The sequence below is a fragment of the Limulus polyphemus genome, unplaced genomic scaffold, assembly GCF_000517525.1.
Source record: "Limulus polyphemus unplaced genomic scaffold, Limulus_polyphemus-2.1.2 Scaffold305, whole genome shotgun sequence".
NCBI lineage: Eukaryota > Metazoa > Arthropoda > Merostomata > Xiphosura > Limulidae > Limulus > Limulus polyphemus.
Window position 1 is genome coordinate 210,793 of NW_013665915.1, and position 27,135 is coordinate 237,927.

General features: G+C 32.5%; 1 protein-coding gene across 1 annotated transcript in view; it reads left to right on the forward strand.

Moving 5' to 3' along the window:
* Positions 1-24,741, forward strand: part of LOC106457227 (probable nuclear hormone receptor HR3) — a 42,739-nt gene extending 17,998 nt beyond the window's left edge. Inside the window, exons 2-10 of the mRNA XM_013916621.2 lie at positions 12,541-12,626; positions 13,308-13,449; positions 14,558-14,783; positions 15,143-15,351; positions 16,470-16,591; positions 19,501-19,633; positions 19,769-19,876; positions 20,312-20,428; positions 21,434-24,741. Of these exons, the coding sequence (XP_013772075.1) occupies positions 12,541-12,626; positions 13,308-13,449; positions 14,558-14,783; positions 15,143-15,351; positions 16,470-16,591; positions 19,501-19,633; positions 19,769-19,876; positions 20,312-20,428; positions 21,434-21,693 (1,403 nt within the window). The 3' untranslated portion in view covers positions 21,694-24,741. The remainder of the gene's footprint in view (positions 1-12,540; positions 12,627-13,307; positions 13,450-14,557; positions 14,784-15,142; positions 15,352-16,469; positions 16,592-19,500; positions 19,634-19,768; positions 19,877-20,311; positions 20,429-21,433) is intronic.
* The last annotated feature ends 2,394 nt before the right edge of the window (positions 24,742-27,135 follow it).

Genomic DNA, 27,135 nt, shown 5'->3' on the forward strand with positions numbered 1-27,135 from the left:
GTCTGTTTATTTTTGTCTCGGTGGTTTTCTTTGCCTATTCTCTCTACTCATGCCCATTCTAAAAAAATCAAAAGGAGGCTCTTAACGCATCATGTAAATAAACAATAGCGATTGCAAACAAAGGCCTAATGAATCATGAATGGACAAATAGTTTAGCTGCTGTATCCGACATTTCAGTGCGTGACGTTACTGCAATCACTCAGTCATTCAAATATATATAAAACATCTCACTAAAGGTTGCAAGTTATTTCATGTGTCATGCGTTCATGATATTGAACGTAGGTTATCTTTCACATTTTGTGTCATAAACATAGGCTTAAAGCTGCATGTTTGAAAAGTCCTACTTTTGTTATCGTGTTTGCGATTTTACTTCGATATTGATTATTAATTATTTAATATTGTGTGTACATAATTTGACAGCTTACACGGTTATAACAGTATCATAGTAGACTTGTCTCTTCTTCTGAACATAACAGAAAAAGAATTTTCGTTACATATTATATCACTAGCCTATAACTTCTTAAAGCTGAGATACAGTCAGTTACCTTACACCATTATAACCAAGGTTGAGAATTGGGGATTGGCTAAGTCGATAAAACTACATTTGTATTGAATTAAAGTTTATAATCCCCAGAAGAAGAACATTTTTTGTGTTCCATTTTTGATTACAATTGAAGTTACACAGTTTAAATTAGCGCTGTACTGAACAAGAAATGCTTCGACTTTACTCCTGGGGTGGGGTGGGGTATGGTTTTTTAAAAATGTTATATATAAAGTTACATACATATTGACTTTGTAACATTAATTTCAATTCGAAACTATTAACATATGTATGCCAGAACGACTAAAAGTTTTTCTATCATTTTGTGATTCAGTGATGCAAGTTGGCCCTCGCCAGGATGTAAATATCCGAAAAAAAATGCACGCTAGTGTCAGGAAACGGTAAAACATTGTTATGTTACATACACTCTTTATCCTACTATTCTCCTGGCACCATTTTACCATTGGTCAATTAGTCGCAGAATAAGAGGCTCAAATGATGCGAGTCATTTCACACAATTACAGTTTATCAGTTATACAATAACAGTATTTGTACACAGTTATGTTCAATATACGATAACATCGGGGAGTACTACCGAGTGAATTAAAATATATAATAACTGAAACAAAGCTCTTGAGCTGTAGGACAGAACGTGAGTTAATGTGTTCAGACTGTGAATACTAGGGTTCGTGGTTCGCAACCGGTTACCATTACATACTCCTCAAGTTAATAGCAGCTTCTTGATTTTTTACATTGAATAGCAGTGTGTTGATATTTATATCATTTCTAACTTCTTGAGTTTTATATCAGGTTACAATAATGGATATGAAAAAGACAGACCAATGTTCTGTTGAAACATGTTTTATGTTCCACCATTAATAAAACTTTTCCTTATACTTATAAATCGTTGTTTGCCTACCTATTATTGTATTAACGTAATGTGTTTCCTTATTCTAATAATATCAGGTTATAATCAGCGCTCTTGATTTTCAAGACATATTTTTATTAATGTAAACAAATTTCCTGTAAATGATAGAATGACTCAAGTTTTGGGTATTAAGTCGCGCTGTGATTGTGTTACTTTGCTGTCAGATGAAGATTTTAGACGCCTAATTGAAATATTTTAGAATTTAAACCTCTATTTCACATTTTTTTTTTTTTTGTCATCTGTGTGTGTGGTTTGGTTTGTTTGAAGTTAAGCACAAAGCTACACAATGGGCTATCTGTGCTCTGCCCACCCAGTTTCTAGCGTTGTAAGTCCTCTGACATGCCACTGTGCTACTAGAGAGCATGTGTGTTTATGTAAAAAGAAATTCACTCTGAAAAGTGGTGGCGAGATTATTTCATACGTCCTGTTTTTATCACCGGAATAAGGAACAGGTGAAATTGAACATAATTCACTCCTGTAACTATCTTTAAGGAAACGTATTTCTCAGTTAATAAAACGGCCACACCAAATCTTTCTTTATTAAGCATCAAGGGGAATCATGTCGGCTGAAATAGTTATCATTAGGCCAAAATTAACATAAACTTGGAAGAGGTGGAAGAATCAAAGCTTTACATAAGATAGTTATTCTACTTTATATTGATCCTAAGAAAGTAGTATATATTTAATATTCAGTCTCTTATTGAAATATTTGAACAGCATGAATGATAACTTCAGAAAACGAAGACTTGGAGGTCCTGATTTTATTTTATTTTAACTTCGGTAAACAAAAGTACATTTAAACCTTCCTTTATTTTCGGCTGCTCTGTTCTCGGAAAGTAGAGACACAGGATTCCTTTATGATAAACTCAGAAATCAAACTTTTTGTTCTTCATATTATTATTCATATTTTATGGTTTCAAAAGCCTACAGAAAAAACGGCTATGAATATTTTATTCATACCTGGATAAACCTACTAAAAATACTTCTGTGCAGGTCATAAGACTACTTTTATGATGACTCTTGTACGAGAAGGAGAGATTTTATCAATTTCTACATTGCTATTGGTCAAGTCTTTCTTCGAAGCCATTCAAGCACCGAAGCCTACAGCAACACCTGCTAGGTATAGTGATCCAAAATCTATGCATAGCTACTAAACAAACTCCTGTAAAGGTTGTAGGTCTATTTTTAAGTTGATTTTCAAAGTATAGATTTCTACCCTTTAAAATTTTCGAAGTTATTTTTCGCAACCAACATAAGCTCTTCCAACCCATTCAAGCATCACAGAAGCCATTTAAGCACCATTATACTGGTCGTAAATACTCCATTTTATACCAGCTGGAAAGCTTCGTTTTATTAGAGTGAACAATGTGTATATTTATAAGTGTCTTCAGTCTTATACATATATAGTTTTACAAGCCGCTAAAGAAAAAAAAACGGCTATGATTATTTTACTAAAACCCGAATAATAGTAATTAATGCAGTACTGAGTATGTCATAGGGTAATTTGAAAATTAATTCAAGCATCTTCGTTTTTTTGCCCTGAAGAATTTCTCCAAGTTCTCTACTTTCTGCCATAAAAATAATCGGTGTTTTACTAATGTGCATTAATTGAAAACTGCTTCTTTGAGGATTCATAATTTCTCGAGTTTGTTGTTCTTCATTGTTTCTTGAGTTGCAGTTGTACTTTGTCTCTACGTGGTTTTCTGCGACTATTTCCGTGAGTTTTCTATCAGTAGACGATTACCATAGTAGATTTCTCTACTCTTGTGAGTGGTGATTTATCCTTCTGATTTTCGTACTTCGCTTGTTAAACGCGTGTTTACTCGAAACCTCAGGCATACAACCATCTGGCTTAGCAGATAATGGTTGGGTGGAAAAAAGCCAATGCAGCAGTAAACTATTGAAAAACATGTAATATTCAACTGAATGCATATGCACCTATGTAACTTAAAATTTATTCTCCATAAATGGACATAAAAAACTTAAGAAACAAGATAATTAAAAATTGTTACTTTAAATAGGGGGGGAGATGGATCGTCAACAAAGTACAGAAACATGTTGAATCAAAACGCAACTATTATATTTCCAAGCCTAGAACTAGAGACTCTAAAAAAAGTAAACAAACTAGGCTGAAAATAGTACCTACATTATTTCCAACCTAGTTTGTTTACTTTTTTTGGAGTCCGTAGTTGTAGGCTCGAAAATATAATACTTGCATTTCGATTCAACTTGTTTCTGTACTTTTTTGACGATCCCTATTCCCCTTTTTAAATTAAGAATTTTCAATTATCTTCTGTACTATAGTTGTTCGAAATTATTTACAAAATTAACTTTATGGTGACAAAATAGGATGAATTTATGCATAATATCTTTGATAGTAGCTGAACTGGCGAATTATTACATACAGAAACTCTGTGGTGCTAGCGGGTATAAGTATCATACTAGTTAAGTATGATATAATGAGATGCATCAGTCTCTTACAGAATAGTTCCCCTAGGCGAATTTTTATAAAAAAATGCAATAAAACCTCAGAAAGCGTGGTGAACAGAATATGAAATCCTTAGAAAGAATTCGACAACATAAATATACAGGGCCGAATGTGTTATATTAAAACGATTTTAAATATGTAAATCAGCAAGTCGCGTGACACCCGCAGGTGATATGCATGTATCGGAACTTTCGACATTATTTGGCGTTACGTAGGTAGTGTAATGCCACAGTAAATGCTTCGCTTTTGGGAAAGGCTTTCTCCGGCGCAAAATATTCACTACTCAAATCATAAAAAAGCGTTCACATCGGAGACTTGCAGTTTCCAAGATGGATATCTCTTGTACTTAATGGCATTGGAAAACAAAATAATACAGATCAACACGGGGTACCAGGATCATCCAGAAAGAGACCTGCAACAAGTCGTACCCCAGTCGTGGTAAGTGCATCGTTTTGTAACAGGAGAGAATCCACGAACACAAATGTCAATGGCAAAAGCCGTATACGTGCCCCAGGCTACAATATGCAACATAATCCAGAAGGATTTCCGTCTGTAAACAAGGCTAACAAGTAGTGGGTTCACCAAGACAAGGCTTCCAGTCATACTTCCCGTTCAATCGCCGCATATCTCAGGAAGCTGTAGAATGAAATGACTATTTTTCTATTATATACTGGTCAAAGTCGCCAAACGCAACAACTATAATGCTGGACTATTTTCATGACACAAAGTCGTCAGACAGAGCATGACCGGACGTGATGACATGGATTTTAATGATGTGGCAAGGCTCCATAATAATTTTCATAGATCATATTGAACATCTATAGTTTAATTTTACCACTTAATAATAAAAATAGCTTTCTTATAAGATTATTTGTTATTATGGCTATGACAAATAATAAAAATTAACACACAATGGGTTTGGCAGATTTTTTTTTTCTCAATTGGTATCAGAATTGGAACGTCCTTACACAATCCTTTGTAGTTGCTCTCACTGGAAGTGCCTATTACTTCGATCGTAAATAACAAAAAACATCCTACCATATTGAACTTAGGAGTTTGAATAAAACGATTTTAATGGATAACATGTATTTGTGAAATAATCTATATGAATAATACACTTGCATTTGTCTGTTCGAAACTCTTCTCGCAAATTTCTCGATCAAACGCTACAAATTTCTTATCGTTAGAAAGGTCTTTGTCCTAGGAGTCCGGATTGCATATTGGCTTTTTCATTCAGAATCACCTTACCTGTTTTTTTGCTTAGTTAAACTTTTTAATGCAATGAGTATGATACACGATGGCACAATGTTGTTGTCATCACGTGACAAAATATTTCGCACAATAATACTTACAGCAGTTTTTTTAGAATTGTTGGGTTTTGTCTTTTCTTCTTCTACACTCTCTATAAAAGCAGTTGTTTTTATAACTTAAAAACTTCTGTTGTTTGACAACTCTGTCGGAATTCATTACCACATTGCCGCCAATTACCCAACTCGAGTGCGTTATTTCGATACCGCATTGTTATTATTTACTCTTCCCGAATGCATTATTTCAATACCTCATTGCCGCTATGTTCTTCGTCCGAATATGTATTTCAGTATCATATTGTCACTACCCGAGTACGTGTATTTCAACACCGCATATCCACTATGTACTCTACCCGATTGGTTTATATGAATACCTCATTGTCACGAATTACAATCACATTTTTATGAATTTTCAAACAACATATTAAAAAAACGATTCTCTAAGCTTTAGAATTAACACGTTCATAGTGAATGACTGACATATTGAATATCATATTTATCTCATTTAAAAGAATAATTACTTTAAAATAATTGTCAATTAAATTTGGAAGCTTTCGTTAATAGCAAATCCATCTTATTATTATTTGTGAAAAATATTGCAGGATTTATTAGAATAGTTCTTGTAACAAGTGTATCATAATACTCCCAATGAAGCTCGATTTGAAATTTACAGAATATTCTTCAATGTTTTTTTGTTTTGTTTTTAATTATGCACAAAGCTACACAAGGGCTATCTGTGCTCTGCCCACCACGGGTATCGAAACCCGGTTTCTAGCGTTGTAAGTCCGCAGACATACCGCTGTGCCACTGGGGGGCTCTTCAATGTTAAGGCGTAGGTTCGGTAACGTAATTATGAATTTACAAGTATGAATATTTCACGTAGAGTACTGACATTTATTCATGTCGTTTAGAAAAAAAAATGCGTCTTCGTGGAAGTATCTTTATGCTTAAAAGCGTTATCATGCCAATGCTGGTTAAAAAAAATAAGGTAGAACTCTGCAGTAAATATATTACAAGCATAAACATGTACCGGGTGTAAGCATATACAATATCTGTATCCGAAACATTTAAAACTGTAAGGGCTTTTCTTTTGCGGAGAAAAATCTCAATAATACTTATTCTTAGTTTGATATTAAACAACACTACACTTTATATAAAACGTCGCTATAAAGTAGCAAATGTTGAAATTATCGTAGGACAATAACGACGAAACTGGACACGTTAAGGAGGATGTAACTTAAATAATTTTGTATAAAGCTTCCAATTTGAAGCTTTATATTGCATAAGTAATAAGAACAAAGAAATATGTCAAAATAAATTATGTTCACAACCAGATCAGACTCGCTTTCCTTATGGGTCTGCGCCTTCAGCTATTCGTATACCAACTTAGCTCTGACATTTCATATTAGTAAGCAGCTAAGCTTTACTGGATTTAGAAAGGTATGTTAAGGTTTAAACATAACTTGTGTTGTAAAATTCAAGGCACAGTATTCGGTGAAGCAAAGTAGGTAACATAACGTGTACTGTTAGCATCAAATAATGGCGGTTGTATCTGGTCTGTTCAGAAAGCCAGTACCGTATGAGCTAATAGAGGGGTGTAACGACTTAATTCATGTTTCTAGTGGTCATTTCTAGAATGATGACCAAACTCCTAATATTTCATAAATTTTAAGCTTTATCCATATTTAAAGTTTCCACATTTGGATGAAAGAACTAATAATTTTGTGCTTTATCCATATCTAAAATTTTAAAGCTTGAATGAAATAGCTAACGATTATGTGTGTGTGTGTATATATATATAATATCAAATATATTTAATTACTGTATGTCTATTCATTACATTTATGACATAAAACCTTACCCGAACAGTGTTTTGTGTGAAGTTTATTTACACATCTACATTTTAACTATATCCAGTTTCTCACCAGATATTACTTAGAAGCGCACTATTTTTAAACATTTGCTATAAGGTAGGTTTTAACCAGCTCACTCAGTTTTGTATTCGGCATCGAAAACGTGTAGTTAACAGTATTTGTTGACAACAAAACTTGTACGTTTGACAACCATGGAAACAAACCGTACGGACGGTTTCTTGTACACGTTTTACTACTGCATATGTGTGTGTGTTTCTCTCTATATATATATATATAAATATATCTGTGCGTATGCGTTTTACTTGTTCTTCTTTGTGCATTCAAGGCTAACGATGTAGAGGCGTGGTTGCTATCCTTGTAGTTTGAGTCTGTTTATTAGTCACAAAAGCTATTACAAACCCGGAAGTGAAATCACATGGGATCGGAACACCAGTGCCCGAGTTTAGAGCATCTGATAGTAGGTGGATAATTTGTGGTTTAACCATACGTTTAACATACTAATACACCGGTTGGTTGATGCGCATTGTACTTCTGTAACTACCTAGGAAAAAAACAGAGTTATTGTAATTAAACAATAGTGATTTCAACTTTATTTCACCTCTAGGTATTTCAATAATAGTTACTTCCGTTAGAGGGAGTGACTTTAAAATCATCGTCCTCGTTTTACATATTTTATCCTCAGTTCTCGGACGTAATCATAGATGCGGAAGTGCTGAACGGGGCTTGACTGTTTGTTGTCTATAAATAACGTGGTAGTAGCGTGTCTTTTCCTTACTGGTTTTTTTTTAGATGTTACGTCACAGTGTTCAGCCAGAGTTTTTTGACCCCGCTTGCTATGTATTTTTACACTAGGACTCCGTGACGTCGTTGCAACCATTATCGAATATATTACAGACCTCGAAGAACATATATACGTATCAGCTTCTCATCGTTTGCTCGTATTGTATTTATTAACCATATACAATGAAAGCCTCCTGGGAATCTAAACATATTAGAAACCATTAAAAACAGAAATTTCAGGTCTTGTCATTAAACGTTAATGTTTATTTCTCACAATATTATTATTTACATTTCGAATAGAAAGTTTTAAACACAGTTTTGAAATGAGATTAAACATGCCCTGAATCAGTTACAAACATTTCACAAAATATGTGTGCAGCTCTTCTTGTAACACATCTCCTGGGGATAGTCAGCACATTGAGAAGTTGGTTATTAGCATTTGGCACTTTATTTGTAGCTGTTATCAATCTTTGCAAGTAGCATCTAGAAACATTTTAGGATAGTCCCTCATCTAACTGAATTCTTAGTCTAGGAGTTTTAGGCTTATCTGCCGAGATAATAGGACCATATGTAGCTTAATGGTAAGTGTGTTCGAACTGTGAATCCCATGATTCAAGGTTTGCGACCCGTTGCCGCAATAACGTGCTTAGCACTTTGAGGCCGTGAGTGCACTATAAGAGTGACGGCCAAATTCCATTGTTCGATCAGAGAAAAGTAGCTATAGAGTTGACGGTGGGTGCTGTTGAATAGCTTCCTATCTCTGAGTCTAGTCTGTCGGTTTAGAAATAGAAACTGCTAAGTGCAAATTAGTCCTTTGTGTAGCTTTGCGCGAAAATTTTGGAACAAAAAAGTCATTACTTCGAGGTTGATTTCATATGTTACGTTAAGAAAAAAAGCCCAGGAAACCAAGTTACTGACTTAACTCCAAATATACACCCAGACTGTTCTACCCTGGTTTGAGCGGCGTGCTTTTGACGCAAAATGCTAAAACACACAAAACCTTATTTGTACTACAGTAAAGTTGTAGCGATCGGATATCAGTCGTTGTCATGGTTAGTAGTCTTATAAGGTCATCTAAGCCTAATCATTAATTAATAATTTTTATAATACACGTGTCTCATAGATCACTGTGTTTACGACTGCAACTGCAAATACTTTATCTTCCTGCTATCAAACATAGGACAGGCTACAAACAGCTATAAACCTGTCTCAATCAAACGTGGGAGTTATTGAATGATCCTAATGATGAGTTGGTGAGTAATCCAAAGTATAGTATTCAGAAAGTGGTTAAAATGTTGAGCTGAGCCATGTCTTCATCCCTATTGTTACTATAACTACAACTCCATTGATTTATCATTTTAATCATTATATGTGCTTCCTACTCTCGATGTCACTCAGCTACACCTTTATACACGATACATCGTAATACAATAAATCTGAAAGGGTTTTTAACCTCACTGTTTAGCATCCGAACATCCTTCGTTCTTGTTCTGATGTGTAGATATCTGCTTGTCCCCACCAAAAAAAAACCCAAAAAACCAGCATCTAGTTAACGGAACAAACACTCACGTTGCGCTTACTTTTGCTATGCTCATTTGACCTGATAAATGTCCTTGACCTAATTTTATTTATTTTTATTCAAACAAAGATACAGTGAAAGAGTTTACATGCATTTATCACAAACATCTTTCATCTGCTCTTGATAAAGATATCTTCAGATCCAACTGCCATATTGCATATAAGCCTGTTCAAGGTAATATATAGGGACTATGGTAGGTGCACATGCACACGGCAAAAACGCTGTTGCAAATCTGGTCCATTAATTTTCATATAAAGGTAGTCTGAGAGGCGCTGGAAGCAAATTTACATTAGTGAATTAGTGGGGGAGGGAAGAGACCACTATTTTTTCATTTTTATCATTATATGTGCTTCCTACTCTCGATGTCACCAGAGTAAAAAATTAGTATTACAACTTTTCTAAACGTGAGATTGAAGTGTAAATATTACCAGATATCTCTTTTTACGATAACTTATTCTACTTATATAATTCAAAGTAAACGATATAAAATGTGTGTTTTTTGTACTGTTTTTTGAAAATTTAATATGATTACTTTTATTATTGGTAGAAATGAAACATTACAACAAAAGTTTTACATTTCCACAATAAATGTTTTACTGCGCATGATTACGGCATGGTACAAAAGTAGGAGAGTCTAGTGATAGATTGTTACCGATCAATGAAAATGCATCAAGGTAAAAAGAAAAAGTCGTTATAAAGTGATATTGTAAGTATTCGAATGAATAAATTAATATGTTTTCGATGTAATAAATTCCAATTTCTTTTAAGTTCATATCTTATATAATAATCAGAAACAAATAACTTATAGATCACATCCGTAGCATGTGTTACGTTGAAAACTAAACTAATGCAATGTTACGTTCCGTGTGGTACCACACTTTAACATTGAAAGTACATATTGTGTTTGTTTATACGTGGGCAGAGTGTGCCCTACTGGATAGCGTGCCCGCACAGTGAAACTGAGGGTTTGCGTTCGCTTCACGTTGTAGTTGCAAAGAAACCTGTTTCGCATTTCGGGCCGTGGGTGCGTTGTAAGAGTAACGGTCATACACCACTTTTGGAATAGCCCAAGAGTTGGTGGTGGGTGCCATTGACTAGCTGCATTCCTTCTAGCCTGACATTTTCAAGTTCGATAGCCTTGTGAGAAAATTCGAAATCAAATAGGCAAACATGGCTGATAGTACTTGCCCTCTTCAAAATAGATAGAAAACTAATTGTATGCGTGAATTTAGTTGTTTGGTGTGACATTTCACATAAGTTTAGACTAGGTGATAAGTATGTGATACTTGAAAATGGGGGTCGTTTATTTAGATAATATATGCTTAAATTTCAGTATCAGTTTCAGATCAGTTGGAATCGGGAGATTTCTTTGATCTTATTTTAGTGTTGATCTCACATTGTTGTGGTCGGATATCTCTATAGTATCATAAACAACAACAGAGAATAGATAACACTGAAAGCAATCTTGTGTGTGTGTGTGTGTAGAAGGGTTGCCAACCTTAACAGTTTATTTTTTATTGACGTACAGTTGAACAGGGCCTTTTTTACTGACGCTATACATTTGCACTGACATCATAAAAAACATTTTTGCTACTCACGGGTTTGCGAGAAGTGTTGAAATGTGTTTTATTTTTTTACTGACCGTCCATAAATTTGGCAACCTTGGACTCTGGGAAGTAAACAACTCTAAAGGAACTCGCTTACCTCTACTGTTGATAATACCCGAGTCCATCTAGTGTGAGCTAATCATTAGAAAAACGCTCACGGAAAAACAAGGTATCAAAGATATGATAACGACCTACTTTTAAAGTCAGCTACAACTACTTATACTAAAACATAGAACTACAGCGTGGGTGACCTATTTAAAAACCGGTATTTTAATCAGGTAAGCACCGGGCTGGATCTTTGGCTACATCATGACAGTCTATTTTCTCTATTTTTCGCTTATATTACGATTGATAACTTAAAAAATATCAAAGGCACTTTCACTATCAACTGTGTGGAATGTTTATACAGTTCATTTACGCTACTCAAAAAAAAAGTATTGAGCTGAATAACTTCACATTGCACCGAAGTTGTACTTTTCGAGATGCATTACGTATTGTAGTTTTCTATTTGAGAGTGTTTATAGAAACGGTAAAATTATAAGCTGTTATCAGTGACACTGTGAAAACTGAGTTACTTATTAATTAACATTCTTTTGTAAATAAGTACGTTTTTGTTGTGTTACGTAGTTAACAATTAATACATACACATATTTTCTAAATGGGAGTTTAAATCTTCTCAAAGGAATATATTTGTGTTTACGAAATCCAAGTATATATTTATATAACATTTTGATGCACCAACTTTCCTAAACATTATTACTTAAAAATAGGACAGTTGCAATAGTGCAATTAGATCATGTAAGTATTATTAAATATATATATATATATAATCACACTTCCGCTGTTATATCTTCGTTTAAAGACTTACAAATCGACTTTATTTACATATTAACTTAAAAGTATTTATTTTGAGTTTTAAATACAACATTTTATGGTACTTAGGTTTAGAAATTTAACTTGACTTTTCAACAGAAATTTACTATTTTATCAAGTTGTTAATTGGCCCCCAGTGGCACAGCGGCATGTCTGAGGACTTGTACTGCTAGAAACCGCGTTAGATAGCTTTTTGTGTAGTTTTGTTCTTAATAACAAGCAACAACAAAAAAGTTGTCAATTGTTGCACAAAATGTATTTTGTCAATAATTGTGACATAATGCCGCAACAAAACAAACGATTACCACTGTTCATTAATTAAATTTTAACTCTAGTAATAAATATAGTCCAAACCACAGTTTACATTCATCTTACTACGCAAGTTTATTGAAACTAACACAGACGATTCCAGTGTTGCAATAACGATCCAAAAATTTAGTTAGACTATTTTACTTAATAAAGAAAAGGTGCTATTTATTGTAATTATTCACGGTACACCACATGTTTCGTGAAATGTGCAAAATATGTCTTAGTAGTATATTTAAATTGTCCTTTCTTTGCAGCTCAGATTGAGATTATACCATGTAAAGTCTGCGGAGACAAGTCTTCTGGGGTCCATTATGGTGTGATAACATGTGAAGGCTGCAAGGTAACAATATACTTAACTTATTATTGTTAAAAAATATCACAAAGGTACGTCAAATGCTTTTAAGGTTGAAAATGGTTACCAAACAAGGAACAAAAATATATTTACTTTTGTGAAGCCTAGTGTTATAATCCAGTTAATAAAAAAACAAACTATCTAAGTGACACATTTCAATAAGAAAAAACGTTCTTTTGCCATCTTATAGAAATTTTATACTGAATTAATGGAACAGTGTGACATGATTTTGGTGTATTCTAAAATTATAGCAATCTTCTAAATGTGTGTGTTTTGTTTATTATTATTTGTAATGAACGCGTAGATGAAAAGCTTATCTTTCTGTATTGAGTCAGTTCGATATGGAATAATATACACACACACACACACACACATACAGTGTTGTAATGCAGCAGCGCCATCTTTAGGAATATGTTTATACTTAAAACCTAACAAATTTATTTAAAAAATACTTTACATAAATAGTATTCATAAAGAAATTATACAAATAAACTACTATTGTATAAAAGCTGAAATATTGAAATATAGGAGCATTTTATATAAAAATGATAATAGTTAGCTAATAGAATAAAGAAGCACTATTTTGAAGATTTTCTTTTGCTTTCGAAATAGTTTTGAACTTAAATACCTTTTTAGAAATTAAAAACTCTTTTTATTTCGGATCCCTAGGGTTTCTTTAGAAGGAGTCAGTCAAGTGTGGTGAATTACCAATGTCCTAGGCAAAAGAACTGCGTTGTAGACAGGGTTAATCGAAATAGATGCCAGTACTGTAGACTACAAAAATGTTTAGCTCTAGGAATGTCAAGGGATGGTAAGAGACTGTAATTATAAACATTCATCTGTATTGTAATGATATGAATGTTGTACTGTAGTTAAAAGGGTTTTGAGCCATCTTTATCAATTTTATTATAGGTTACCTTATAATATGGCCCAGGCATGGCCTAGTGGTTAGGGCGGACGCGAGTTGGAGTCCATGTGGTCGATCGTGTTCGTTCTTTATGGTTGCCAACTGGGCCACCATATATATGTGTGTTTATTTCTGATCAAAGGTACCATAATTAAAAAAAAAATTAAAATAGTAATTTTCACTGCAAATCACAACAGTGATTAATTGTGACTAAAGATTTTTAGACAGGAAGAAACAATCGTATTAATTTTAGTGTTTGGTGTTTGTTTCACACCTTTGATAGCATACAAATCATAAGAAAAATGTATTTAATTTGCTAAACAATATTCATTTTTAGTATCACTCTAAATTACGTAGCTTTTCTGATCAGAAGATAATATTAATAAATATGAAACTTGAAGGTTTCATGGTGCTGTAAGAATAAAAACTTTTATATTTAAATTTTCAATTTCTGTGTACAACTATTGATATTGCAATGACTATTAGATGGTTAATCCAAACAGATATGTACTCTTTATAATTGTACACATTTGTTACAGCAGTATATATTAATCAGTCATAGCTGCTATTAATTCACTAGAATTAATTCATATTCCTTCAGTTTTCTAAACTAAAATATTTTGAAAGTATTTTTGTCTGTCATATCTTAGTAAAAAAACAACAACTTAATTTTGAAAACTTTTAACTCTTCATACAACCTGTGTACTTTTATATGATAAAGTATATGTAGTGTTGTATACATTAATGTTTTTGTAAAAATATAATATTTAAGTTAACTAATTCATTTCTTCTTAATGAAGTTTTATTGTCTTGTAAGTGGAAAGTAATAAGTTATCTTTGAATACATCTTTATGAACAAGCTTGCCAGTGCAAAATTGCCATGCATCTTATTAAAGTTTTTAAAATAAATAATAAGTAGTGTATTTTGACATAATAAGTGGTTCATTATCTTTTATTATTAAATGATTTGTTGCAAGTTTTGTTTAAAAATTCATGCTAACATTATTTTAAGCTGTTAAGTTTGGAAGAATGTCCAAGAAACAAAGGGAAAAAGTAGAAGATGAAGTTAGATTTCACAGAGCCCAACTAGTCCGTCCTCAGTCTCAACAACAAGGGCAACCATCCTTACAACAACACCCAGCACCACCACAAACCACAGAGTCCTCACCAGATAGTTCTGTCTTTGACCAGCAACAGCCGTCCTCATCCAACCAACATTTAACCTACATCAATGGAGGGTACAGTAACAAAATACTTATATCAACTCTTTTATGTAATTACTGGTTTCTGTCTGACTTCTCATTGCTGAAATGCAGTTTAACAGATACTGATTTGACCTTACATGTAAGGAAAGAAGGAAAAATGTTTTGTGATTATCCATATGTATCCTAATATATAAATTTTAAAATGTAACCATTTCACTAGTATGTTTATATACACAGAAAGTGAATTGATAATTACAGAAGTGAATGACACTTAGATACTTTCTGTCTCATGGTTGTATCATTAGAATTTAAAAATAAATATTTTAAGGTATATGATTACAAGCATTATAATTACCTAAATGACAACTTGTGTGATTCTTGGATCTCCCTAGCTATGCTTACAATGGAGACCTCAACACGTACACACCCAATGGTTATACTTACACTCCACAAGCCATGACATTTGACTTGGCTGGAACAGATTTTGTAGACAGTACAACATTTGACCAGTTGCAGCATTTGGACAACCCTATACCAGATACCAATGGTCTTCTTACAACCACAGTCCCAGCAACCACAATATCAAACAATTCCCATTTAGGTAAGTTGTAATTGAATGTAATATTATGTTTTATCTTTTGTGACTGAAAAAGAAAAAAAAAAGATTACAGTACAAGGAAATTAGAGAGAACATACCTAGAGACTACTGAACAAAACAGGGAAATAATTGAGACTGACTAAAACATTTGCTACTAAATAATAATTTTGCAAACTACTTTAGGTGCACTAAGTGTTTCCTAAGTCTGTGTGAAACAAGAAAATGTTCTTTTATATGTTGTTTTGTAGTATTCTTGGATAAATCAGGGGCTCCCAGCTCATAATGCACTTGAGTAACTAAACAATTTTCTGGGATCCATGCACTACTTGGAAGATGGTGTTTAATATTTAATGTATTTCAGTAGTCTAGTAGTGCTCTTATGAACAGTTTTCAAAATAAACAAAAAACAAAATTTGTTTCATATTTTACCGTGTCTTCTTGTGTGACTCATCTCAATACCTCTTTCAGCTTGATCAGTGAGTTGCAACTCACAGTTTTGGAACTGCTGACCTAAGGTGAAATAAGAGAGCTGCACTTTTTATATTTTATACTATTCTTTGATATAATATTGTGAGAAATGTTTTTTCAAATTTATTTGTGGTTCATGATTTCTTTAACTGAGAATTACAGTTTGAATAATCATCATAATAAATTGTATTCATCGTTAAATAGCTTTTGTAGTTAATGTTTAAAAATCACAGATATTTCTGAATTTTTGCTCATAACATGTTCATCAGATCTTAGTATGTGAAAGATGCTAAAATAAAGGAGGGATTAAGTACTTTGACATAGAGATCATGAATGTAGAAAAACCTGGAAAAGTTAGAGAAACTTTTACGCTCCTATTAATCTTGGAACCTGTATACGCTCATAAACCATGCTAAGTATTCTATTTTAATGAAGAATGCAATATTTTATTATTGCCTACTATGAAGCTACAATGTTCTCATTGGAACTTTTTTTTCTGTAGTATTATGAGAAAAAAGTTGAAATACCAGTATCTTGTATGAGTGCATATGCAGGTCTAGAAAATCTGGAATGTCAGGGAGAAGAAGTTTTAAAAAGAATATGACTTTCAATATCAGTAAATCAGCATACACATTTTCCTCCTTCTGTTACAGAGTTATTAGCCAAGACTGTTGCTAATGCACACAACCGTACATGTTTGTATACAACCAACCAGATTATAGACCTTATGAGAAAACCACAAGATGTCTCACTTCTTTTGTATTATAAAAATATGGTAAGTTGTTTATTACATTAGTGCATTAGCTAATTAATCTACCATTCCTAATATTATTAGGCTAATACATAAAAATATGAATCTTGTATAGGCTTTTTCTTTTCAACCAAGTGAGTAGGTGCAAGTGATTTAGATGCCTGCAAAATTACCATTAGCTTTCTACTAGGCCTGCCAACCATGGATAATGAACAAAATTACAAAAGATTTACCTAATAATTAGACTTAACCCTTTATTGGCAGCAGTTGTTTTTAGTTATGTATTTGTGTGAAACAATTACCATTTAGAAAAGTTAATACTGAGCTACATTATGATAGTCCCTAAAACAATAGGACATCTTTCTCCACCTGTCATCAAGTTTGAGTTTCACAGGGAAAAAATCTGGGGACAGACCAGTATTCCAAAGGAACATTATTCCAAAAAATTTTCACTACTAGTACTGGAGTTTGCTTTATTCTTCTTATTGTTATTGAACATCCTTTTTTATAATAATAATGATATTAATATTATTAAAATTTTGACATAATTTTTCAAAGATTATAAAGCTTTAATTACAGGTCAAAATAATATTGGTCTCTGAAATATTTACAAATATACTCCAAAATTTTATCGGCCTGTGTCCCTAATATATAACATTATACATTTACTGTTGTTTATGTAATATAACAACCTGAATAAACATTAGGCCTACATGTATAATTGCTTTTACTTTCAGTTTTTGGAATATTGGCCCTTCAGAACTATAGTCTTTCAGAATATTGGGTTGTAACCAAAACTCCTGACTACAGGCTTGCTTAAGACAAACTTTTAAGTTACTTGAGAATGTTTGCTTAGTATTAATTGGCATTGTAGTGGCCCAAACAGAACATTTGAATTCCACACGTAGTCATTTGTCTTTCCATTCAGATTGCAGTGGCCTTTGAGGTGTGGAGACTTGTTTTAACTATGAAATATAATAAAACCCAGTGTATGTTTATTTTTCACTCATGAAAGTAGTAAACCAAGATATCATGTTTAAAAAAATCACATTATTCATCTAAGAATGGTTGTCAGTTAAATGAAAGAAACTGAAAGTTTTATAATAGATAAGAAAAATATGCATACATCCTTTTAGGACAAAATATAGTGACCAAAAAAATAGTTCTTAGAAAAATTTATTTTTACATGTTTTTGAAAAATGCCTAGTTATATTGCTAATATTATTATATATCAGACAGAAATTTGGATTTCTTACCAAGTTACAATTTAATAGACCTAAAAACATTAATACGTACGTTTATAATGTTCATTATTACACTTAGCTTTTATACACTTCATAAGTAATTGCATTTTTGTTAGTGAATATGATAATATGACAGGTAAGTGTGTTGTATAGCTTTTTTACCATGTTTTGGTTTAGGTGTGTCAATTTTAATGTAACCAAATTTATGGTAAGGTAAAAATAGTGTTCCTTTCTATGCTCAAGTGGGTAGTTTTCTAGCTTAAAGATATTGTAATTAAAAGTGTTGTATAGTATCTATTTTCCTTTATCAGTTTACATCTGTGTTTTATCTGCCTTTATACCTTCTGCACAATTTCCTTCATAAAGTTGGACATTTGTAGACCTCCTTTTTTTTAGGCTTTTATGTATAATTCTAGTTTTTTCCAAACCATTTTCAAGCAAAAGCAAGTGCACAGAAATTATATGGTTTTCTCCCAAAAAGCTACAGAAGAATGTATGTAAATCATTTTCTCATGATGCATGTACTGTCTTGCATCTGCTTTAAAGGAATGATGGTTTAAAAGAGATGTGTGATTTGAAATTGGTTCATAACTAAGTATTAATTTATTTATATCTTTGATAGTCTCTACAAATTAATTAAGTTCAATGTCTTTGCAAGGCACATAGATCTGGTGCTTTCGAACTCCAGTTTCAAGTAGCAAAAGGAATGAGAATGGAGATCCACTCTCCACTGACGTGATGCTACTCTATTGCAGATTAACCCCTAGCTGATAGCTGGGTAGACTGGAACAAGTGGGGTAAAGTGTCTTACTCAAGGACACAACAGCATAATATGGGCCAGCCTCAAATGGTTCCATCCATTCAACTACGAGTCCAAAGCACAAAGCCAATTAGCCACACTGCCCATCACAAATTAGAATGAATTATTAATAAAGGTGTAAAACCATTCTTTATATAATTGTGACTTTACACTGACAATTGACACTTTTTTAGTGTTACTTTCAAGTTTAAATACATTCTTAAAGAGTGCAATAACAAATTAAAACCTTTCCATTTTTTTATTATTCAGCTATTGAAGATAATTTAGTGTTAAGATGGTCTACCACTTTCTGGGTATCTGTAGTGTGTCTACATTTAGTGCAATGTTTGGATAAAAATATGAATAGTTTAGATTATATACCTCTTAAAATAAAAAGTTTTTTTTTTTTTGCAAAATGTATCTTAGAAAAAGTTATTAAAGTTGGCCTTTGTGCATTATTTTCTGATTGGAGGTTCCTGAAGTTCAAGAAGTTGGCATCTCTATTTCTCTTCCTACTGGTAGTTATCATTAATCACTCCATGATTTATGTGTAATTAGGTGAATACTTGGCATGCCTGTAATTATCTTATGGTTAATGAATAAATAATAAAAAGTTTTTATATTCCATTCTTACATATTTGATAATGTTAAGGATTTTCTCATTGGAACAGATAAAACAATCACTTTAATAATTTTAAATATATTTACATGTAATGTATTCATGAATGGTAACCTTTGAACTGCTGGACAACTGGTTACTGCATTTCAAATTTATCACTATATCCTTTAGACAGTTAATTTTCAACTTCTACAGATCTTAATAAGACTATCTCATTAGAACTGTTTTTAGATAGGACAGTAAAGGCCAAGTATAATTTTGAATTCTTCAGGCACAAGATGAACTTTGGTTGGACTGTGCTCAGAGATTAACAGCAGTTGTTCAACAAATCATAGAGTTTGCCAAGATGGTTCCAGGTTTTATGAAACTATCACAAGAGGACCAGATTGTGTTATTAAAAGCTGGTAAGAGAATACCTTTAATAATTGCTTAAGAACAACTTCACTGGATTACATGTAAGACTTAAATTATCAAATAGATATTATAAACTCATTTTAATAATTAACACTGAAATAACACGCTTTTTTCTTGTGTCATAGGAAGTTTTGAACTGGTTTTGTTACGCATGAGTCGATACTTTGACTTAAATACAGGCTCTGTTTTGTATGGAGAGAGTCTTTTACCTGTTGAAGCATTCATGACATCTGGTGAGTAAACAGAATGTACTGAAAGTTGATATTAATCAATATTTCATTTACAAAGGTTACAAAACAGTAATGTGTATTTGGCTATGATTTTTAGTATCAAAAGTATAACTTACAATTAAATAATGTCTGTATATATTCCTTATTAAGAACATAACAAATACATTTGAGGTATTTATGCATGCAATTTTTCAGCAAGTCCTTTCTAGGATTTTAAAGTGGTCTGGAGATGTGTATCAGAGTTTCACCTTTTAATGTTACCAGTTGTTTTGTTTCAGTAAAATTGAACCATTTAGGAATATGTATATTATTTTTAGTTGTTTTGTTGTTATAGCTAAACTTTAATCCTGCTTATTGATTGAAATAGTCAACATGAATATATATTATTCTTGGGTGGAAAAAAACAGATGTAAAAATGTATATATTTCTCCATTTCAGACACAATAGAAATGAAACTTGTCAGCAGTAGTTTTGATTTTGCGAAGAGTATAGCAGAGCTTAAATTGACAGACACAGAACTAGCTTTGTTTTCCGCATATGTGCTGCTCTCCCCAGGTAAGTCATAGAAATTGTATCATTTAAACTTATTCTGTACTTATGTACCTCAAATGTATTATGGTAATATTTCCTGAACAATATTAGGTAGTTCACACAATCTTTTAAATTATCTGGTGTCCAGTCCAAGTAACAATCACAATTAGTTTATTTCCACTTTTAATGTTGCTACAAGTTTAAACACTTGTAAACTGTCACAAATTGTTGTAGGCCACATTACAAATGACGTTCAAACCTGTCTAATGATACTAGGACTAACATAAAATCAAATCAACTTACTTGCACAAAGTAACCACGATAGCTAACACACTGAATGATTCACTCTACTATCTACTTGAAAAAAAAACATAAATTCTTTTAACTAAATACTATCTATGCTTCATAGAACTTTGTATTTGTAATCTACTTTTACATTACATCCTTAGAATTTTATAAGTGTTATAGGCCTATATTCTTATACTGTTTGATCTTGACATCTTAAGATCCACACTCCCTCTGGCTATCTTCTAAACTAGAACATGAGAACTGTAGCTTACAATGATGCATACCTATGTTATTATCTTATACTTGTAGAGTCAATAATTTCTGTGCAGTTTCTATTGAATTATATTTTTGCAAATATATAAGTTTAAACATAATGACACGCACACACAGAGAAAACAAATAATGTCGAAAATGTTTCACACTAAAACAATAAACAGAGTTAAATCCAAACAGAAAACTATAGATCCAAATAAAAATTAAGTTTTCATATTTCAGTTTAGCAGGTATTTATAATTTATTCACATCTTTAGTGTTTAAATTAATATTTTCCTACTGGAGATCATATGGATATTTGTCTTAATTATATCCTTTCTGTCTTGGATTTCCCATTTGACAAATAAAACCTAATAAATGGAAAGTAAAATTTTCAATGATTTGTTATTAACAGTTTTTTTAAACATAGTAATTTCTTCATTGTGATTAGTTCATCTAGCAATAAATAACTTTTATTTGTACCTATAGATCGTGTTGGGCTTAAAGAAGTGCTGGACATTCAACGTCTGAATCAGGCCATCTTAAAGTCGCTTCGTTTTGAACTGGAGCATACCCATAAGCTACCTTATAAAGGAGATATCAGTATATTGGACTTTCTTTTGGCCAAGACTCCAAGTCTCAGAGAAATGAATATTCTTCATATGGATGCTCTAGCAAAGTTTCGACAGACATATCCTCACCAAGTGTTTCCTGCATTACACAAAGAGCTGTTCCCAATTGATATTTGACCATAATTTTTTATTTTCTTTTAAACAGCTGCTATGGCCTATCTAGTGGATATTTAAATCCTGAACTTTTCTTATATCAGAGGCCAGTTAAAAGGAACAGCACTGCTACAGACATTCAACTAACTGCGTGCTACCAGAGTGAGTCAGACCTGTCAATATAACCATTACACCTCACAAGAGATTGTTAAGACTGCTCCAGCATTCCCAAACATTTGAACTCCTACTGTTGTGTGTACAGCAGAATTCAATAAAATTTGTTATTGTTGTGTAAAGAAAAATAAACTATTGCTAAATGTGCAAGAGAACTCTGAAGATAATCGTGAGGATGATATGATTTGAAGTTGAATGGAGAGCTTCTGTTGATGAAATGAAAGATTTTATGAAGAGAAAATTTTTATCAGATGCTTTTTCTTCTCTGTACTGTTTTAAGTGAAACTGTGAAGCAACATTATGAACTCAGCCAAACATGTACAAACTCCTCACTACAATGGCAGGGATTTGTGTTTCCTCCTGTTGTTCCAGTAGAGCAAGTTACTGCCATCTTAGTTTTTCATCGGGGGTGACTGGTAGATCTTAGAAAACACTTTCAGCTCACTTATTTATGATGCACACATTCATTATTGATGTTGTTTGTAAATTGTTTTATAAAGTTTAATTTGAGTTTTGGAGATTTACATTTAAATCTCATCTTCATTATTATCAGATATTTGTGAGCCCTGCGGATTTGGTCAGAAGTTTCAAGACATTCTAGCCACCTATAAGGGCACATCTGATAAAACACCATATCTGCTTAAAAATTAATATTGAATGTTGTTTAAAAGTCCTCAGGGGATCTCAGTTTTTTTTCTTCATTTCAGTACTTGTCAAAATAACATGCTGTGCTCTTGTATTCAGTTCCTCAGTAATGTTATTTGGTGAATGCTGTATTCAGCCTTTCTCATTAAATTTGAGAGAGAGAAAAATGGTTTTGAAAAAGAGAAATGTTTCTAGGGCACATGAACACATTGTAAAAGCTTTCTAGAGTTGCTTGATTAAATTTTTCTTTATCTTGTTTAAGATGAGATAATAATAAAGATTCACAAATTATCTATAATAATCTAGAAAGAGAAGAACCACCGCCTCACAAGAAAAAAATGTCTACTTTGCACTAATGTTAGGAGCAGTTATAGTAGTTATATTTTTATAGAAATACCACCTTGCTTTGGATTTGAATTCAAAACCTATCACACACCAGGCAAGTGCTCCATGAACTGATTAAATGGTTAATCCGCTAGTACTTGATAGTAAGTCACAACTTAACAGCATAAACTACTACACTCTTACAAACAAAGACCATTTTCAGGCCTAATTTCAAGGTCTTGGGACAACCACTAGTTGGGCACCAATATGGTAATTTTATTATATCCTGATAAATATATTTCACAGCTCAAATATGAATCCCATACCTGTCACATGCCAGGCAAATGCTCCACTAACTGAGTTAAAGGAGTAATCCACTAGCACTTGCTAGTAAGTCACTTTCTAACAATGCAAATTACTACAGAGTATTTTTTTCTCAAAATTTCAAACAGTTATTAAAAAGAAAGTCATGTTAACTTTGTAAAGTTTTAAGAGAATGTGTTTCATGAGCCTTGACTGTTTTGGAGTACTTTAGTGGAATAGTTAGCAACTATTTATTACAGATTTCTGGACAAATACATTATAGCATAGAGTTAGGGAAATCTTTGACCACTAGTGTGATAAATCAAGTTGAAAATAGGACCTATTTTTGTAGAGTTTTAATAATCAAATTTTATGGGGACTTTGTTATTTGTTGCTGGTGAGAGAGTTCTTATTGAAGTTATACACAGGCACCTGTGATGGTCATGTCCAAACATCTGAACATTGCAGGTGTCTGTGTTTCACATGTAAAAGTAAATTTTTAAGTAGTTGTTGTTAGGTAAGAGTCAACACCAACTTTGGCTGGGTGATAGTATTGTTAATGTTATTTCCATTACTAAGAACGAACTGCCATGTTAATATATATTTTATGTAACTTCCTTATTTTTAATTCATTTGCCCTGTATTTGAATTTTTAACATTGTTTTTTCAGTTCTCACTAAGTATTTTAAATACTTATATACATTGTGTAGTGAATATTTTACATTTGATAAAATTTGTCATACTGTAGCAAAAATTCCCTGTTTTGGTTTCTTATTAAACAAAGTTGTTGTTGTTTTCTATCTAATACAATGTTTGAATGAAACAGAAGAAAACAGAATGAAGTAAGTACGATTAGGCATCAGAAATGACTGATGAAGACTATGAGGAACTGGAGAGTTGATATCTTCTATTGTTACTGTTTAAGCAAAGTAGAATTCCTAATTTGTAGACTCTGGAATTCTGAGATTGAAAACATGTAGTTTAAAGTTAAATTAACAAAAAAAAAGTTTATTATGTAAATACCATAGTGAGGAAGCCAACTTATTAAAAGAATATAGTAAAACGAACTTACTGTAAAATACAAGTAAACACATTGATATAATTCACAAAATTCAGTTTCCTATTTTGCTCATAAAAACAAAAGAACTTCAAGATGGCAATGCTTTTAGTCACTTGAAAAATGTAAATAAAGTACAAATTCATTCTTGGGACTACTTAAATAAATGAAATATATGGGAGGTTCCTACAGGGGGCACAGTGGTGCTAAGAAATGCACTGTACAGAAATTAGCCATGTGCCTTTAAATCAATAGCACCCAAAGACCTCTGACATCATAACTTCTAGTGCCAATATATTATTTTTTTTTCCTGTATCTATAATACGTAGCTCTGAAAAAGCAATAGGTGCTATTTTTTTAGATTGTTTATAGTAAATAGTAGCTTCTTGAAGTAATAATTTAAACCACTGAGCCCACTGTTGGAGTTTCCATTCAGCTAAACCTGATTATTGATGTGCAACTAACAAAATGTGTTTCATAACTTAAAACATATTTGGGTGAACTTTTTATGTTTGATGGTTTGGTCTGTTTTGTCATTACTAGGGGCTTCATCAGAAATGAAATATGAAATAAAGTCATTATAAGATCATTTGTTGATCCCCTCAATTTATTCAAGACATTAGATTTCTTACACATAATTTTAATAAAGATGGTAAGTAAAAATACTGAAACTGTGAAAATCTCCAACTGACTCATGTAAATTGTTTACATTATGGACATTCTTCATGCATCAACAGTAATAATAATAATAATGTTGAAAAAATATGAATGATGTAGGAACGGCAATGTGAAAAAGTAGAGTTGGTTTGATGTGAATTTTGCACAAAACTACACAAGGGCTATCTGCACTAGCTGTCTCTAATTTAGCAGTGAAAAACTAGAGGGAAGGCAGCTAGTCAACACAAACAACTGCTAACTCCTGGGTTACTCTTTTACCAATGAATAGTGAGATTGACCATCACATTATAATGCTCCCATGGCTGAAAGGGCAAACATATTAATAACTTATGAAAACCTAAGTTAGGTGTTTATAAAAGTTTCTTGGATTGTTATATGAGAGATTTGAGACTATGATGAGCAATAAATAATATGCAATTGTCATTTTTTTTCTGTAGTGATAACATAGCATATACTAAGTCTTGTCTTTCCAATAGCATAACAAATTATGTTAGCATATCTAACTCCACAGCTTTGTAACTCATAATCGATTGTATTCTTCAAATAATGAAGTTTCCAGTCTATAGTAACAAGTATGCACATAAACAAAATGCTACAAAAGGGGAACATTAGGTAAAATATTACTTTCGTGATTAGGGCACTACTTCACTCATGTTCCAGAACTGTGTGATGCTAGTAATGAAAAACTTGGAAAAAAATTGCTTATATAGTTACTCTAGCTTATGATTATTGTGAATAAAGGAACGTAGGATTTTCACAAATTGTAGAGTTACAACAAACCTTCCAGTTAACTCATTTTCGTAACTCATCTCTCTTTCTGTCCATCACAAACTGTAGAACTAGAACAAGCCCAGTTGACACACTTATGGAACTCATCTCTCCACCGTAACTGTAGAACTAGAACAAACGCAGTTGACGCACTTATGGAACTCGTCTCTCAACCACAAACTTCCAGCTGAAACATTCCTTTCTGAACATAACAGTGAGCCATAGGATCCTCTTTACCTCCAATAGTCGACAAACTGATTATGTTTGACTTCAAAACAAAGACCTTAGAATCCACAAAACTTAAACCTTGAGATGTTGATGATACCTTTGTTATTTGGCCAGGATAAAAATCTATCATTGATGAATTCCTACAGCATCTTAATACACAGGATGAAACATCCAGTTTACAGTACAAATAGAATACAGAAAACTTCTCTATCTTGACAGAGCAACATAAACATGATCTAATATCATATCATGGAGATAAACAAAAAAAAACTCGTGTTTTCAAGTTTCTCCATATGGATTAAATCAACCATACTACCTAACTAAAGAATGGAATCATCAAAAGATTCGCTAAAAGAGCTGAGGAAACATAAAAACAAAACAAAGAATCTATTAAGAAAGATTATTTAAACTAATACATATAAAATACAGTTCATAACCAATCTCCTACTTCCCCCTGTTACGTATTAGAATTTCGAATAGTCCGAAGCTGAGTTAACTGATAATCTACATTTATTAGTTAAATTGTACTTTGGATTTAGTATTTAAATAAATGCCGATATATGATCAGTTTGTAATATTTCCCAACAAGATTTATACACACAGTTTTCTTTTTTAACACAAATACGTTTTAATATATACACAACAATACAATTTACAATAACAATTATTACAAATAGTTATTACAAACAATGATTTATAAACAAAAGTTTCACAAACTCACAAGCAATATAAAGTTTTCTTTCTAGTTTGGAACTTCCTGCATGACTTACCGAGGGTTCACGATGAGCGAGTTGATCAGGAGTTGACGGAGATATATTTCACTTAACGGGACGCTAGCTAGCTTTGTCTCTCACTGATCACACGACGATTTTACCACCGTTGAAGTTACGTAATGTGTTCATAAAAATACCAATGTCCGATGAGAATCTACTGAAGTTAAATGAGTTGTAATGTTCGAACTTTGTAAATGCTCCTGGTCAAATATCTGAAGTTTTCCGATTGATAAGCGTTATAACAATCACAGTTATAGCCTCCGAAGTTTATAGCACACTGATTATAACGAACTACTAATAGACACACTTTTCGGCCCGTCGCGTTGGTTATATTTATAGCTGTGTGGAGGTATTCTAGAAAATTCAGTCTTACGTAGCAATATAGATTAAAGCGTTTATGTACACACATATACTTATGATTCTTACTCTCGAGAATCTTCTACAACTTTGTAGATTAGGTGGGAGCTTCACAATATATATCTAACACTATAAGCTATGCATGGTTTTGAAATAAAC